The 18328-nt window shown below is 37.7% G+C and overlaps 1 protein-coding gene across 1 annotated transcript in view; it reads right to left on the bottom strand.

Moving 5' to 3' along the window:
• The window catches only part of LOC137293501 (cleavage and polyadenylation specificity factor subunit 2-like), a 185007-nt gene that overhangs the window by 43390 nt on the left and 123289 nt on the right, over positions 1 to 18328 (bottom strand). The window contains exons 10-11 of the mRNA XM_067824075.1: positions 3284 to 3451; positions 71 to 177 (exon numbers count right to left, since the gene is read on the bottom strand). Coding sequence (XP_067680176.1) covers positions 71 to 177; positions 3284 to 3451 — 275 coding nt within the window. The remainder of the gene's footprint in view (positions 1 to 70; positions 178 to 3283; positions 3452 to 18328) is intronic.

Here is an 18328-nt window from a genome sequence, read left to right on the forward strand (position 1 = left end):
TGAACAGGATTTTGGTATCAGTTACAAGAATAGCGTGCAGTGGGAAGGACAATGTCTGATATTGACTAACAGCTTAGACAGCTCTGTCTTCTTGAGTCTTTCTTGAGCTTTCTTCTCCTGTTTCTTCTTCATGTAATCTTCCAGTTCTGGTCCATCCAATTGGATCCGTCGTCTCACCTGCAATATACCAAATACTGCATGAGCCCTGGCGCTCAAAGAAACAGTAATATATTGATACAACTGAACTAGGGGTAGGTGTAGCTTAGTGGTTAAAACTTTGGCTTGTTTTGGAGAAGGTCCTGGTTTGATTCCCGACTCTGTATGATGAGTAACACCCATTTCTGGAGTCTTCTGGTCTGAATACTGCCGAGAGTCATGTAAAGACAAATTCGCACACTCGCTCACTCACTCTCAGGCTCGTAGCAAGCCCTTAAGATCAGTAGGCTACAAAGCTTTATACTTAGGTGAGGGCTTGTCAAACTTTTTTAGCAAAAATCATGTGTAAGCCTCACACTTTTTCTTATAATGGTAATACACACACACACTCACACTTTTTGAAAAGTTTGAAAATATATCAGTAGTATAGGATATAGCATAAAATATCAGAGTGTTAAATATTTACCAGAATCCTTTGTCTCATATAACCTCTCTTGACAAGTAATCTTGGCTGAATGACAGTCTGTGCCCAAATCTTGGCATCCACTAGACTAAGTTTATCTTTTAGCATTTACTTTTTCAGCTTGTTGTCAGCTGATGAGCTGTGCATCCAAACTGTTAAAAAATGCTACACAGCTTTGGTTTTGAAAAAATGGCTCAAGCCTTAAGCTGGAATGATGTCAAAAAAAGTTTCTTGCAGGTTGATGAGAAGAACAGAAACCAATACATGGTCAAGATTGGTGAGATACGACTTGGATACAATGACATCCGGGTTCCAGATGGCCATGTTACCATTTCCTTTGATCCAAGATTGTTCATGTTACTGTGTAAAGAGCTAAGGTCACAATATCAGCTAAGGTAATCAAGGCAGGCAGTGAAGTTGGATGTGCACAGGTGACCACATATGGAAGACATAACTGAGGCTTCTTATACTTCAGTCATGTCCTACTCTGTTTTACTGATTGTAAAATATTTCTTTCCAGTTCCAAAAGGAATCGACTTTGGTCCCTCCCTCCCACCACCATCATCAAGCCCTCAAACACCTAGAAAGCAGCTAAAGTTGTAAGCTGTTTTACAGGCTAAAAAACCCCATCATTTCTCACTTCTCTGGGCAATGGAAACAACATTTTACTCCACACTGATCCATTAATGCTGGTAATAAAAGCATTACACTGTGCAGTAAATCACATGGAACTTGATATTTGTCACTGGGGTTGAGTGTTTATAGCTATTAGAAAAAACAAACAAATTAACAAAATCAGTCTGAAAATATTTCATGCATGATACCATTTTTTCTTTTTTTCAATTTCCATCAAATCTTATTTCAGACTGTATGCAGCAATCACTTTTAACATTTTATTTCCATTAGAAAATTTTACAATATTCCAAAGTGAGATCCAAAAAGCAAAAGAAACACATGAAAACTCAGTGTATCTTGAAACAGCTATGTCATAAATCTCAACTAATGGTTAAAATATATTTTTTTCAGGAACGACCGACATTCCACACCACTTCTTTAACATAACATCTGACCGACTTCAACCGACATCACCCAAAGCCCCTGAAGGTTATAGTGATTGGAATTTCAATGAAACTTTCACAGGATGAACAATAAATGATTACATATTAACAATGATGTCCGGCTTGTCTAGAGACATTATGTTCATATGTGAAAAACCTTGTAATAAATATTCTTAGTCCCAAACACATCTGTGTTCAGATACTTGAAAGGAAATCTCACTTAATCATGTCCATAATCAAATCTTAACTTGCAAGAAGTCAACCATTCACTGACTTCATGTACTAGAAGCTTCTTGTCATGCAGTAATGTCTTAAAATTGGTCTGTATGTTGGAAGTTAATTTAACTGCAAGCCTCAAAGACTTTCTCATTTGAGGAGTAAATTTACTGTTAAGGGCAACAAAACCACAGTCAGCCCCAGTACACTTGCACTGAAGCAACAGTCGGATCCTGGAGCATGTTAGGCTGGCCATAAAAGAAGAAGAAGACAATGTCATCAATTTCATCAACATGATGAATATTTGTACTAATGATGTAGACTAATCTATGCTCCGAAAATGAAGTCCGAAATGTGTCCATGGAAACCGAGAGAACATTAAATCATAAAATCCTGTAAATACCCAAAGGCACCACTTTGGGGTCTGACACACATATCTACAAAGTTTTATTGACAAATATTAAGAGGTTCTGCTCTGGAAACAACACTTTCGAGACTAAATCTGAAACGTTTCCATGGAAACCCAGAAAAAAATAGACCACAAAAACCTGTACATTGCAAAACGCACCACTTTAGGTTCAAATTGATATATCTACCAAGTTTTGCAGAAAAATACTGAACGGTTTTTGAATTCTGCTTTGGAAACAAAGCCCATCCCTCAATTTTGAGACCAAGTCCGAAACGTTTCCATGGAAACCCATAAAATAGAAAATCACAAAAACCTGTACATAACAAAAAAGGCACCACTTTGGGGTCTGCCACACATATCTAGCAAGTTTTGCAGAAAAATATTGTACAGTTTTTGAGTTCTGCTCCGGAAACGAAGCCTACCAAACCATTAGACTAACATCAAAATGTTCCATGGAAAAACGAAAAAAAAGAAATTCCATAACTCTGTAAATAGCAAAAGGCACAACTATTGCTTGAGATTATTATATCTATCAAGTTTGGTCTAAAAATATTGAACGGCTTCTGAGTTATGCTCCGGAAACAAAATGATAAAGGACGGACAGTAAATGTCTGCTGGTCCATTATAAAGAATGGTAGCAGTCCATGACAACCATTGTAAAGAATGGTAACAGTCCAGGACAACCATTGTAAAGAATGGCAGCAGTCCAGGACACCCATTGTAAAGAATGGCAGCAGTCCAGGACACCCATTGTCCATTGTAAAGAATGGCAACAGTCCAGGACACCCATTGTCCATTGTAAAGAATGATAACAGTCCAGGACACCCATTGTCCATTGTAAAGAATGATAACAGTCCAGGACACCCATTGTCCATTGTAAAGATTGATAACAGTCCAGGACACCCATTGTCCATTGTAAAGAAAGGTACATGTCCATGGCACAGTACTATGGTGATAACTCACACACATCAATGACCATACCTCCATAGTGACAGTCTTGTTCTGCTGGTTGTCTATCAGCCATCTTGCCAGAGTCCCGGGAGAGGTTCTGTTGGTCAGGATGATACTGTTTTTGGCATTGGTACACCATGCTGTGAACAAGTCTCTCGAGAAGCCACACTGTAGATCTGGGGTGCTTGCAAGGACTACCTGCAACAAGTAAATGGAGAGAACGTTAATAAGGAGTGATTGAGTAATTGAGTGAATGAATGAATGAATGAATGAATGAATGAATGAATTGGGTTCAACCCTGCATTAAACAGTATGATAAGAAGAATTTATAACTAGTATCATATCAACATCATATCATCTCTAGTAACTAAATATTCTACTTTGCCTTTCTGAGTACCAAGACTTTAATTGTGCCATTATGATTCTATCTGTACCATTGGTACTCTAACACAAAGAATGTTGAACCCTGCATGCAGTGCACCAGACAATGAAGGTATTAATATCAGATTTAGCTGCTTTTTCTCAGATCCTGTCACTAGTGATAAACCCTCCTCCTTCATTACCTCTTCCAAATTTAAACCATCTTGTCCACTTTACAAAACCAATAGCTGCATAATTCAATTACAAGCAAAAAAGATTAAAGGCAGATATTTAAAGTAAGTTCTTGTCTAATCAATCAATGTTAACACTTCAAAAGTACCATATTCAATTTCCTCATTAAAGAGTACCTCCTCTTCAGATGCTATGTTTTACAGGTATTGCACACCAAACCACAAAGACACCGAGGATACATTAGCAACTGTTTCTCCATTAATTAATGTCCTGGTCTCGGATTATTAGAACTCTTTCACCATTCTGACAGGAATTTCTTTGCATGCTTTGTTTGCAAGCCTGTCTCTGTGAAGCATGGACAGAGGTATGAAGCTTACTACAATAGGGGGGTTGATGCGCTACACCCCCCACCCCCGTCTGCATATTTTCAAGATTAGACTCATAGTGACAACAAACCTTTTAGAACAAACAAAACAAAGCCTGTTCATCTCCACTCGCCGCCATGTTTGATGACATTTATTCCATTCGGGACGCTATGACTATTGCGTTTTGGGTGGGTGGGGTGGGGTTCAGGACAGGGAATGGGGAATAATTAACCATTCCTCTACAGCCATTTGCCACCCAGTACTAGACCTGTGTTCAGTCACAAGGCCTCAAACACATACCTACATGGAGCTGAACAACCTCTCTGAGATGCAGATGACAGGTAGCTGGAGGCATTGTAGGGAGTTTGTTAACAATACACAATACCAGAGCTTCAGAAACTGTAAATGTACACAATGCAACAATGAACTGTCTCAGTTATTGTATGTAGTGCCAAATGAATGGCAGACCTGCTAGTTAACAGGAACACCCCCACACAAGGAACCCTGTTCAGAGTGTTGGTCTGTACAGTATTGTACTTGTAGTTGAACACTCAGCAAGCAACAAATCCTCTTAGTGGCTCATTTCTATAATTATCTGATCATGATATCAAGTTTATCTGACTACAATACAAAGTTTATCTGACCATGATGCAATGATCTGTTAGATCATTATGGCACATTAATGGGATTGTGATGCAAAGTTTAAATATGATTTGATATTTGATTGCATAGTATTCCATTAAGAAACAGTGGCAATATTATACAAGCAACAAATGTAAACACAAAAGGTACAGAGACATGGCAGTACACATAGATGATCTATATCAGAACAATGATCAAACATTTGATGATAATACCCAGTTTTTCTGATCCTCAGACCATGTGCATCTGACCATGATACTAAGATGGTCTGATCATTGTACTGAGTTCAATAAACAAACTTATCATATAGACAATACTTTCCATTGTTTATGACTTTCTTCCTGTTTGTCTGCTATATGAATTGAGGATGTACCACCAGTCAGAACTTACCATGATAAGTATTAACACATTTTGAAAAATTCAGGAATGTATTTGGATTCATTTTAGAATTTATGTTTTGTATTAAAAATAACTAATGATATTATATCCCCAAAATGAACTCAAAGAATACTTCTAAAGTGTTTAATCTGAAAAAGAAATTGATCTCAGATTTTACGAATACAAAAGACCCCCCCCCCCCCCGCCTCCAACTACTACATAATAAACAACTGCTGATCCTTATCCAAGACATGTTATCTATGAAAATAAAACATTTTCAAACAGAGGTCATATGGCTGTAAAATTCACATACACCTACCAATGTGTTTACTGAACCAATATTTATGAAATATTACTGAAATTTTACAGCATTACTTTTTACAAACACTTGCAAGACAGAATAATGGTTTAAAAGATACAACCATATTTAACTACAGTTCTCCCATTTATCATTTAATAAAAAAAGACTAAGACATAAAAACAGTGCTAGTCTTCATATGAGTCTCTAAACCAGATTTTATTTTACAGAACCACAAGTGCACTAACATTCATGATGAATGGTGTCAATCCATACAGTGAGGTGATCATTTGTGCTTGTTAAACATCGTGCCAACAAAGCCATATTGTCAGCGCTGATCTGACAAGTGGAGAACTGATAGGTGTGTGAAGATGAAGTCTCTGACAGGTGTCATCCCTCTGGATACGCTCATCCAGCCACACTTTTCTCTGTGGCTGGCCTATTTCCTGCGTCAGGCTTAATGACAACCTTGACAGTGACCGAAATTCTCCTGTTTAAGTTGTCATAAAGTCACATTTGAAAGTTCCAATGTTTAAAAATAGGACACACCTGATGAAGGAGAAGGGATTACCTCTGAAATGTCATGCTAAACAATATATGATGTTGGTACCCATTAAACATGTCATGCAATCATTACAGTCCAACGTTTAAATGTCTCTTGAGAACTTCAGATATGATATATATCATTTATAGTATCATTTTAATACACCATTATTGTTGGTAGCATCAATAAAACAGATTTGGTTTCAAGCTGTTTTTAAGTACATGTACGTGATGGCAAAAATATAACACTGGAACAGAACAATGTTTGGAAATGTTATCTAAGCTATAATGCCACCAAAGCTGGCTCAGTCTGACAAGTGTCCACACTTAGCTGATTGTGTGCTATTGTGTGTATGTCTCTGTTCATATTTACAACTTAATAATCTCACCCAAACTAGTCTTTCTGCAATATTTCAGCAATTTATAGTAGTACTACATGATCAATACCTAGCTGATCAAACCAGAGCACAAGAATATTTAGGAGGCTCTATCTGTGGACTATTGGCTGTGGACAGACTCCACTGGGCCATTCAATACATCTAGTAATTTCAATAAGATGAAGGTCTACATCAATCAATAACATCCAACAAACAAACAAACAAACAAATCATGGATCAAACTTCTATATGTCATAATGATGGCACTAAGCAACAAAAGATGTTTGCTGACAACCTTCTGGAAAAGGTTTCAAACCTTAAATCAAAAGGGGAACAAGATGAATTCACACAAAATCCAACTGTTTGACTATATATGACAACTATTTGATCACACATGACCTACTGATTGATCGAACACCAATTGTATGATCACATATCACTGACTTTTTGATCACCAACTGCTTCATCACACAACTATTTGATCGCACATCACCAGCTGTTTGATTTCACATCACCAAATGTTCAATAATACATCACTGTGTCATAACACAACTAGTTGATTGTACAATACCAACTGTCTGATCACACAACACAACTGACTGATCACACAACACTACTGTCTGATCACATAGCACAAATATTTCATCACAGAACACCAAGTGTCTGATCACACATCACCAACTATTCGATAACATATCACTATTTGATCACACTACATCGCCAACTGTTTGATCACAACACCAACTGTTTGATCAGACAATATCACCAATTGTTTGATACACATCATGGTGCAACTTCCAATAATCATTCTAAATAACATCTCTTAGGAACACTTTCAGTGGCCTCTTGCTAAAGTAAGGTGCAAAATACCCACATCTCTACATCAAAAGTTCTGTGTAATTTCACACAACATTATCCATTGGTCTAAGATGTGTTGCCTTTATTGACTTTAAAAATAACACCATTTTGTGGATGAGATACTTAAAAATATGTACATCCACTCAGCAGTGTCAGGAAATAGTTTTGACCTCAGCTGTTGCTGCTCATGCCAATAATGACCTCCTTCATGCAGTATTTTCAGTTTATCCAATCCTTGTAAAAGGCTGGTAATTTTTGTTAGTTCCAATACAACACCTCCAGGAAAAGGGATAAAAGGTTTACATTAAAAACTTCACACTACATCCAACTGTAATAAATCAAGTGCAAATGTGCTTGCAATACATGCCAAACAGAAATAGCCACTATTTTCATTTTCAAATTTGCTTTTCAATTTCAATTTCTTGGTTGTTGTTTGTGTGACCTAACAACTGACCCAGCGTGACCAACAATCAAAGTGTATAAAAGATAACACTTCCAATGTGGAATCACCTCTACTCTCAGATAAAAGTTATGTCAGAACATCCAACTTTATTCAGTGTATGTAAAAATTCTCTCATGCCAATTTCAGTGGAAGCAAAGAAACCACTTTCCATGGTAATAAAAAATCTCTGTTATAAGCAAAATCTATTGTATAGTATACCATGGTCCTGAAAAAATCCAAAGGAACCACTAGGTTTAACTGTAGTTCATTAAATGCCTTTTGGACCCGTGAAGGTCCCGGGGTAGAATAGGCCTTCAGCAATGCATGCTTGCCATAGAAGGCAACTATGCTTGTCGTAAGGGGTGACTAATGGGATCGGTTGGTCAGGCTTGCTGACTTGGTTGACTCATGTCATCGGTTCCCAATTGCACAGATCGAAGCTCATGTTGTTGATCACTGGATTGTCTGGTCCAGACTCGATTATTTACAGACTGCTGCCATATAGCTGGAACATATAGCTGATTGCAGCGTAAAACTAAACTCACTCACTCACTACATGCCTTTTGAACAATATATAGTGCACGAAGTCTTGACACACACACACAAAAAACTCATTCAGTACATAACCTTCCATAATAAGTATATTTGTTATAGATGTCCTTTACTGAATATGATGAGCACATGTTTATGAACAACCAAAAATACTCATGGTATCAGGTGTTTATGAAAACAACTAATATTTCATGCCAAATGGCAGCAACCCTGCAAAGGCAAAAACAGTTGAAACATAACAAGTCGAAATAGGGAACTACGTCAGTCTTAACTTCTCCCATCTTTGCTTTAAACTTTGAGTTGTCCCCCACTTGTCTACCTTAAGACGTTTTTTACAGCTGTGCTAATGAATCAACAAAAAATCATAATACCCTTTGAAATTTTACAGAAGGAGCAAGTTTGAATCTACCTCATAACTTCTGAAATGTAAATACTCTTGGTCACAATCATCCTCTTGACTCAGAGTCTTGTCAATGGGATGTTGTTTTATCTTTCATAATGCAGGCAGATAACCTTCTGCACCACTGAAGTCCTTAAGTCTTATGGACAATAGTGGAGACAATAGTGGTTATTGAAATGCATGAAGCCTATTTCTGTTGTTTCCTGCCATGATATTGCTGGAATATTGCTAAAAGTAGTGTAAAGCTACACTCACTTAGTCTGAGATCAAGTAGAAACTGGAAATAGCCCACTGACAGTAGCCACTTTGTAAGTTTTTAATTCAAGCCTAGAACAGGTGACATCCAAAACAGGAATTTTACGGATACCATAACCAGAATTTCGTACTTACATGACCTGAAAAGCAGAATTCTCTAGCAACTATACCAGGCTTATTGTAGTGGCTTGTAACTGGTCACGCTTGGATCCAGTAACCCAATAACTGGGAGCATCAGGTACTGCTCACATATATTACAATCAGCTAAATACCAAACCTTCACTACCAGATCCAGTCACCAATAGTTTGCTTGGGTTGTAGACAACCCGAAACTAAAGGAGTTTGTTGTTTGCCCCTAATAATCATTATGACAGAGCCACCTCGGAAAGTATATCGGAGTTCCACTCAAACTTCTTTGTGCTCAATTTGTCAATTTCCAAGTGTGTCTTACCAAATGTATATAACAATATTTCTACTGTTTGGGAGTAAGATTGTTTACCTATTGATGCCCACTGTTATTACTCTGAAGCCATGATCTGATTGATATAGATGAGATTGCTCCCAGATGGGTCAAACTCCCACTTCCTCATCACAGCATCTGGCGAGGACCTTGTGACAGGACCCTTACCCTTTGTAATGCTGGGTTCTACTTCATCACAAGGAACAAGGTCAATTGGTGTGGTGGCTGTCTCACAATCACCATTCATTGACGAGATCACCCAATACTTGTTCAATAAGTTCATGAAAGACAGATTTTCCTCCACTGGGAGCAGACCTGAAATGCTGATGTCAAGTCTAGGCTGTTCATCAGAGCCATGTTTTTCTTGCCGATTCTCTGTGATAGTGAGAACCTTTACCCATTTATCTGTCACAAGTCCTTCTAAAGGGACACTGTTTGGTTATTGCCATTCTCTTCCTTTGTTCAATAACCTTCAAGAAGCCCATATGATCACACAGCCATAACTCAATATGGAATTAATCTATGGCTTGTGCGGAAATTTGGGTCATTTGGACAATAAAACCACAGATGCTGAAACAACAAGTATGTCAATGCTCATGAGAGATATCACTCGTTGTGGCCTCATCGATCACAATTCAATTAGAAACCCACAATTATCAGGTCTGGGAATCAGGTTGAACAAACTGCAACCCCGTGAGAGATGCAACAATTTACCCTCCAGACTATATCCCTCTTATTTATGTACCTCTCAGCTCCTTGTGGCAGTAACGAAGACTTGACTCAGTGACCAGGTTCATAACTGCTGATGTTGGCCACCAATGAACTGATCATGAGGACCACAATGTGACACCTTCCCTTCATCCGATCCAAGAAGACAATGAATCTTGAAGCTAGCAAGACATGGACAGAGCACACTTCCCCAAATGTCTATGTCCATGTATTTATGCTAACGGTTGTTTAGGCACAGGGGTCAAGACAACAGATGCTGACCTTAACCTTAAACTTCAAGATCTGCACCCAAATGTTAACCGATGAACTTAAGCTCATGCCTAGATTCAAACTCTTCAAATCAATTCTTAGGACCCCAGCAGGCCAAAGATATTTCAACACTGAGACTGTATACAACAGAAATGACAAGACAATATAACGGAGTGAAGACGAAATACTCATTCTCTCAACAAAAATCTAAAAAAAACCCCATTATTCTAAACTCCAGGTAACTGTCTATAACAAATTGGTTAAAAGTAAGTGTTATGTGGTTTGAAACTTGCATATCATGGTGCTATTCAGTTCTTTATTAAATGAAGCAATATGTTATCACAATTCAGTTTCTTCTGATGTCCTGCTTTGGCTGATGTTAGAACAGACAATCATGCGGCATCATGAAATGCTGCACAATCAAGAATACATGCAAAGGCAAAGTTGAGATAGATTTCAGTCATGTACAATATTTCTTAAAGTGTTTATAACAATCTGGCAATTCAAGTCAAGAATTCAGATAAATAAAAAGATCTATTTGTAATCATGAGACTGCTAAATGGATCAGGTGATAAGACTTGCTGATTTTGCTGCTTGTATGACATCATCTCCAAAGCGTTAGGATCAAAGTTCTTGATGTCCATCGGTGGACTTCTCTGGCTACAATTATCTAACGTCAGCCATCATAAAGGTGGAACACAGACAGATGACTGCTGCACTAAACAACAAAGATGACATGTTCCCATTATCTTATTACAGCAGCATCCCATTTTTCTAAGGTCACGCTGACACACCACCACCACCAGTAAGGTTATTTCCTTCAGGAAATGACCACAGAAAGGGCAGAGAAGGAACAAATTATCCTCCCTCTACCACATCTCCTTAGCCACCACTAATGGCCCTTCTGCAGTCGCCACCTGCAAATTATTCATTTTGCTGACACTACCAGGTGGAACATTATTACCAGCTGTAGGTAAATATATGGATATAAGTGGATGCCTTATAGTGACATGTTCTTGAGAGCAAAAGTACTTTTAAAGCCAGATGTGGATTGCAATGAGCAAGCCAGGTTTATCATATATGCATAAACATATCTGTATTTGTCTCAACAAACCAGTGAATGTCCTCTGATATCAGGATACAATGCACACAGTAAAGGTCACCAACCTGAGATCCTCATCCATTTCCTCCTACTCACATAGCAAAGCAATACCAAGAATCCCTAATGTAGTATCTCATGCTGCATTAAAGAGTATTTTCACAAAACTGCATATCATTATGTTGTATTAAACTCCAGAGTGATCCAAATCTGAAACTGTGAAAACGGTTCATCTGGTTCATACAAGCCTAGAAACATAATCGGGGCAAACCAAGATAAGAACCCAGGACTGCAAGTTTCTTGGAAACAACAAAATACACTGTGACAACATCCCATGCCTCCTGCTCCTTAGAAGAGCTAGAAAAATAACATCAGCCAACTGAACATTACTGATACAAGATAATACCACAACCATGTCCACTTTGGCAGCCTTACACAGCTGTGCAGATTGTGCCCTGATAGAAACTGATGCAAGATAATACCACACCCAAGTCCGAAATAGCAACCTTATACAACTGGAAAGCTCTAGAAAAACAACACCATCTAACTCAACAAAACTGATACAAGATAAGAGAGTAAGATTTTTTATGGATAACAACTTCTTTATTAGTATAAGGATCCATACTGAAATGTCGCATTATATGTAATAAAGAAGTTGTTATCCATGAAGAATCTTACTCTCTTATTACTCAGCAGCTTCTAATAATGCCAGTCAAACAAATGATACAAGATAAATAGCACAGCCAAGTCCAATCTTAGACAACTGGGAAAATTGTCCCCAAGTTCTAGAAAAGCAACTGAACATCATTGCTACAAGATAATACCAAGCCAAGTCCAATCTTGGGAAAATTGTGTCCCCAAGTTATAGAAAAGCAACTGAACATCATTGCTACAAGATAATACCACAGCTAAGTCCAGTGTTATCTGTCAATCAGAGCAGTCAGAGTTTCCACACCCCATGTCCAGTTCCAGGACACTGTGCTGCACAATAAAAGCCATCAGCTTTCAACATATCACAACAGAACACCCTTGCATCAGAATGAAGAAAGTTGGAGATGTTTGATGTGCAAGCTAATTGAAACATGAGATGAGATGTCAAACATGATCAATGTGAAGATGAACACAACTATGAGAGGAAGTGTAATGGCTGCTCACACTATTCCTTTAATGCAACAAGCCCCTGAAGGCAGTAAGGCTTATTGTGACTGTGTATGGAGATAGAAGGTCTGCTGGGACTGTACCACTCATGAACAAAATGTTGTTTTAACTCACACTGGAAGAAAAGATAGCTATCATAGTTTGAAGCTACTGCATCAAAAAGAGGATTGCTAAATGATGTTTCATGATGCAGTATTTAAGACTGTATGTACTGTTATTCTGACTAACACAGAGTTACCTAACAAGATGGATCACCTTTCACACACTGCAGCACAGAATAGTTCTTTCATCTTGACATGTGTTGGGTGTTCAGGTATGTCTCACATCATCCCTGTCAACTATTGTATCACATTGCAGCAAAGTGAAAGGTTAAGCTCTTATGTTTTGTTGCTAGACTTGTACAAGTCTCAAGGTAATACATACTGCAGCACAGGTGTGATACCAAGAATCAGAGTAAATCAAGGAAAAGCTTTTTGCACCCTACCATTGCAGCAATATGCTATTATCAACACAGACTTCTGACATCTTTTGTGATTTGGCCTGATGCCCTATTGGTTTGTGATTAAGGTCATCAATGAAAGAAATCACCAGAACCTTGCTTTTTAGATCATAAATTACTAGTGTATGGGGTGATTATTTCATAACAAGCTGTAGATAAACCAGAGAAATTTTCCACTTTTATCATGTTTCAGTGTAAATTCTTACACAGTTCTCAAGATAAACAGAATTTACTGGGCATAAAACCACAAGAAATTCCATCCCTGTCAGTCTCACTATCAAATACTTGGCTTCACATCATTTGATGCTCCCCTAGCAACAACCATCCGACCAATTTAGCTGTCTGTTATGAGAAGGATAGATGCGTAGCAGCCAGTATTCATACCTGGTATCCTACTGGTCCCCAAAATAACTCCAAAGTGTCATAAATGGTCCTGTAACTCAATAAAAAAAGTTTGAGCATTTATTTGATTATCAGCCTGAGATGGATGCATGCTTAGTTTCTGGAATGCAGTGAACCAACATCGTTTGCTGTTGGTCAGTGTATGCTTTCTACATCCATTCCATCCTTTGACTTGATTGCTCCTTGACACATTGGAGTAATGCCTCAACTCTCTGAACCTGATGTTCAATACCTAGTAAATCTCTGTCCTCTGTCAGACACACCCTTAGGGATGAATCATCAAATACCACCAAATGTAGGGACATATTTGCTGACTGAGCTGTCATAAATATCACTTATGTATCTTCCTGGCATCTGCAATAAACAAACACTTTGGTGCTGGGATGCTGAGTGCAAGAGAACACATCCCATAGGAGGAGCACAAAAATCAGTGAATGGTCTCACTGCCTATCATAAGATCACATTAGACAAATAAATATCTCCCCAGACAAAAGGAATTGTTATATTACAGCAGATACTAATACGTATAGAAAGAGGTGATAAAAACTGTAGCCAACCAGCCAGCCAACTAGCCAGCCTACAATCAATAATGTGACAGGTATTGGAAATTGAATCAAGGTCTTGGCTATATATACATATCCTTTCCTTCCTTATCCCCATGGGGGCTAACACTTGATTTAACACAGAATGTTAAATGTAGACATTTATCGGTGATCTTTACTGTGAAGGGAAATGAAGTATGATACTTGATAGTTTCCACGAGTTCCAGTTTCCCATCCTGAAGGATTGTGGCATCCTATTCTTTGGGTATTTCACCAAACAAAACCCATGCAGTATGTACAAGCATATTAGTGTGAGTGAGTGAGTTTAGTTTTATGCTACACTCAGTGATATTGAAGCTGTATGATAGTGGATTGTAAATAATCAAGTTTGGAACTGACAATCCAGTGATCAACAGCATGAGCATCAATCTGCACATGTGGGAAGCGATGACATGCTCACAGTCAGTGAGCCAGACCAGCCGATTGTGCTAGTTGGCTCTTATGACAAGCATAGTTACCTTTTGTAGGTTGCTGAAGACCTATTCAATCCTGGATCTTCACAGATCACTAGCATATAAGAAACAGTGGCTCACTCCTAAGGGGTGTGACTGAATTGTGCTGAGAATAATATCTTTGTGTTTGTTGTTTAATATTGTACATTATAGAAGCTTGTAAATATGTCTGGTCAAGACAATCCAGCAGAATCTAGATCATTTGGCACCATGCAATCACTCAAACCTGACCATGCAATCCATTAAAGGGAAATCAAGACTGGAAAAGAACGCCATAAAGTATGATTACTGATGACTGATGATTTACCACACATCATATAGCTATTACAATTGGCATCTGGTTTAGAGTATTGAGAACATTCTGATTATAAATGAGAAGGTTTCCCAAGAATGGAATCAAGGCTTCTGATTGCTGATCTGAAGCAGATGCTGTTGCATGTGTTCACTTCACCACTGTTAGCCAGAGACAACACAGTTACCTTCTGGTCATTAATGGCCAATTCAGTGCAAATCAGTTTAGGCAAACGTCAGAATTTTTAGACAAAATGTTGTTAACATGTTGTTTCACCAAAACAATGTATCTGTTTACAAGTCTGTATTGTTTCAAATTTGTCAGCATCATACTGACTTATGACTTATGAGAGCTTTGTGAAATGGTGCATAGGCCTTCAATTTCTTTCAGATCCGTTGTGTATTAACAACTGTTATAGGTTGAGAGGGATAGTCAAAATACATGCATAATTGTTCATTTCAACTTACATCTGCATTGAAATTGATTATTTTCATGTTAAGACTACTCAGAAGTAGCTGAGAGAAATGAAATCATTCACTTTTCAAATTGGTGCAAAATTATTTAGCATTTCACCCGAATAAATCTAAAGAGATGCTTATTGATTTCAGGAAGTCTAAATTAAATCAAACCTCACCAAATGCAGGCATTGCAATTTCTAGCAACTACATGTATCTTGGCACAATCACTGACTTAAAATCAAATAAAAACATACTCGGTTGAGTCTGTCCAAAAAAAATAGTGATGACAAAGGTTTTACTTTTTCAACATTTACATAAAATTCAAAGCTGATTCAATTCATATGGACCCTTTTAATAAAATGTTTATTCAAAGCATATTAACTTTTTCCTTTCTTTGTTGTTTTGACAACTAGTCTGCGCAAGAAAACAATACACTAAGTATAATCAGTAAAATCATGTGTACTCAAGTACACTTAGTAAGTTCCAGCTAGTTGTTGTATGAACAGCAACTTCTTAAAAACATAAATCATAAACGACAGTTTTCATTTTCTGTTCACTAATTTTGACCTTTTCCTCCAGGATGGTGATTGCATATGCCAATTGTTTTTAAACAAACAAGTCTTGCAGTTTATTAATCCCAGTCAGAATCTGTGTTTTTAACAATAACTAATGCATTTTGAAACTTCCTTAACCTAAAATCAAGAACATAGTCATTTAGTCACTTGCTCAACAAGTACAAATAACTGGGGGGCCAAGAAACACTAACACTGTTGACTGCTATGCATTATTCATTTAATTTCAATGTTTATATTGTCTGAATGTCTCCGATACATTGTTGAGGGTCACCTCCAGCATATGGAAGACTCTCATTTGTAAGGTATGAATTGGTGCTGGGAGACAATCTGATATTTTCTATGGAAACAGAAACTCATTCACACTCTCTTTCATACCCATACTGTTGCAAGTTTAAAATAAACATCAAATAAACTTTGACTATGTGTCCATTTTTCACTTGTATGTAGATTTGGTTACCAAAACAGAGGATGATAGTATACCCACGTTGACTGAAATATTCTTCTTGGGAAACTAATTTTTCAATAGAATACCTCTGTTTGAAACCTTTAATGTGTGGTTTTATCCCCTGACACCCACATTTATACAAAACGAATATAGCCATTAATAGTAACAGGTCCAAGACACTAGCTGTGACAGTACTTGAGTCACCCCGAAATATAAGTTCAACAGAGCTTTAGATTGAATATATGGCCACATTTCTGTGTCAAGAAATCCATGGAAGTTATTCAAAAACATATCGACAAATAGAAACTGCCAAAACAAGAGTTCCTTCACATGAAGAACAGCAGGTGCAGAGGTTATTGTCTCTCTAGTAGGTCCATTGTTTTCTTCTATAGAGGATTTAGTCCACTTAGCAAGCATAGGTGCCCAGTGACATATTTCAACCCCTGGTAGCCAACATACAAGACTGACGCTGATGCTGAACAGGCTTCACCATCTACTCTTCTTCCCAATTACAAATTAATAGTAAAACCTGACAGCCTCTATACACAATTAACTTTCCCTGAGACCTGTTTTGCAGGCAGCCCCTGTAAATGTCCTGTGTTGAATCCTGCTAAGCTAAGCTGTAATTACGGGATAAAACAATGTCATCATATCCACATTGCCTCATTAGGAGTTCAAACCTGAGAACTGCTTGAGAACAATATTATTCAGATCAGTTATCCTTAAACATGATGCTTTCTCCAAGCCTTTATCAAGAATAAGTAATGTTGTGGAAATCTCTTTACAGTGAGCAGCGATCGGGATAAACAGAAGAGATATATGGAAGGATGGGCGCCATGTGTATCGTGTAACACACCTGATATACTGACATACAGGCGAATTACAACTTTCTGTCTCAATGCTATCAATCAAATGCCACTGTTTGCTGCCAAGACAATGAACAGGTATTGTAATATCAAATTGCACAAGACATTGGAGAGATTTGTTAAGGACAAATCAAATCTGAATAGGTGAACTTGTGGATGATTCTTGCTCATGAATTTCAAGTAACCTCAAGAAGATTTCAGAAATCGGTTTATCACTATGAATAAGACTATAGCTGTCCATCACTGTCGAGTAGGTTACCATTCACATCTATGATCAGTATAATTTTTCTGTTTGATTTATGTTGACTGTGTCCTCACTGGCAATTAGGGCCAGGGACCTAAAACTTCAGTGGCAAATCTATCTTGTGATTAGGCCCTTGAAGGTAACAATTAAATACTGAAAAAGATGGGGCTAAGAGGAGTGTAGAAGTAGCTGAAAAAATATCCATGCTATATTTGCCAGGCCCCCCAAGAATTTCAAAACAAATTCACACTTCTTATAAACATTTGAAACCCTTCGGAGACACTGTCTTCAACAATACTGATTAAAGAACAATTTTGAGATGAGGAAATCGAGACTTATCCAATCATTCTCCACTTAAGTTGCACTCCTTCTTTTACATATTCTCTCTGGGATGGGAGACAGATGAGCTGTTGTGTGACCATACATTGACTATTTGAAAGCAGGGAATAAGCTGGAGATTTGTGAGCCACAACAAATTTGCCCTTGTTACAACTGCTTCAAGACACAATTCTTTTTGCAAGAAAAACAAGTGTTTGCCAGTTACATGTCAATGTCCCCTACCGCAAAAGAAGACTGTAATATTTATAAAATATTCACTGCTTCTTACTTTGAAAAATTGAAGACATTGGTTGCAATGTTTTATGAGATATTGCGTAACCAAAGTTTGAAAAGTGAACAAAAAGTCATGGTCGCACTGAAAATTAGATCAAGGTAACAAAAATCAACTGTGTCTGTGTAATCCCCCAATGTAGGCTGTCATCAAATTTGAAGACATTGGGTGTAACAGTTCATAAGATCTAGTGCTAACAAAAGTTTGAAAAGTGGTCAAAGAGTCATGGTGACCTTGAAAATAAGGTCAAAGTCAACAAAATCAACTTTTGTC

Source organism: Haliotis asinina, chromosome 8 (genome assembly GCF_037392515.1).
Source record: "Haliotis asinina isolate JCU_RB_2024 chromosome 8, JCU_Hal_asi_v2, whole genome shotgun sequence".
NCBI classification, from domain to species: Eukaryota; Metazoa; Mollusca; class Gastropoda; order Lepetellida; family Haliotidae; genus Haliotis; species Haliotis asinina.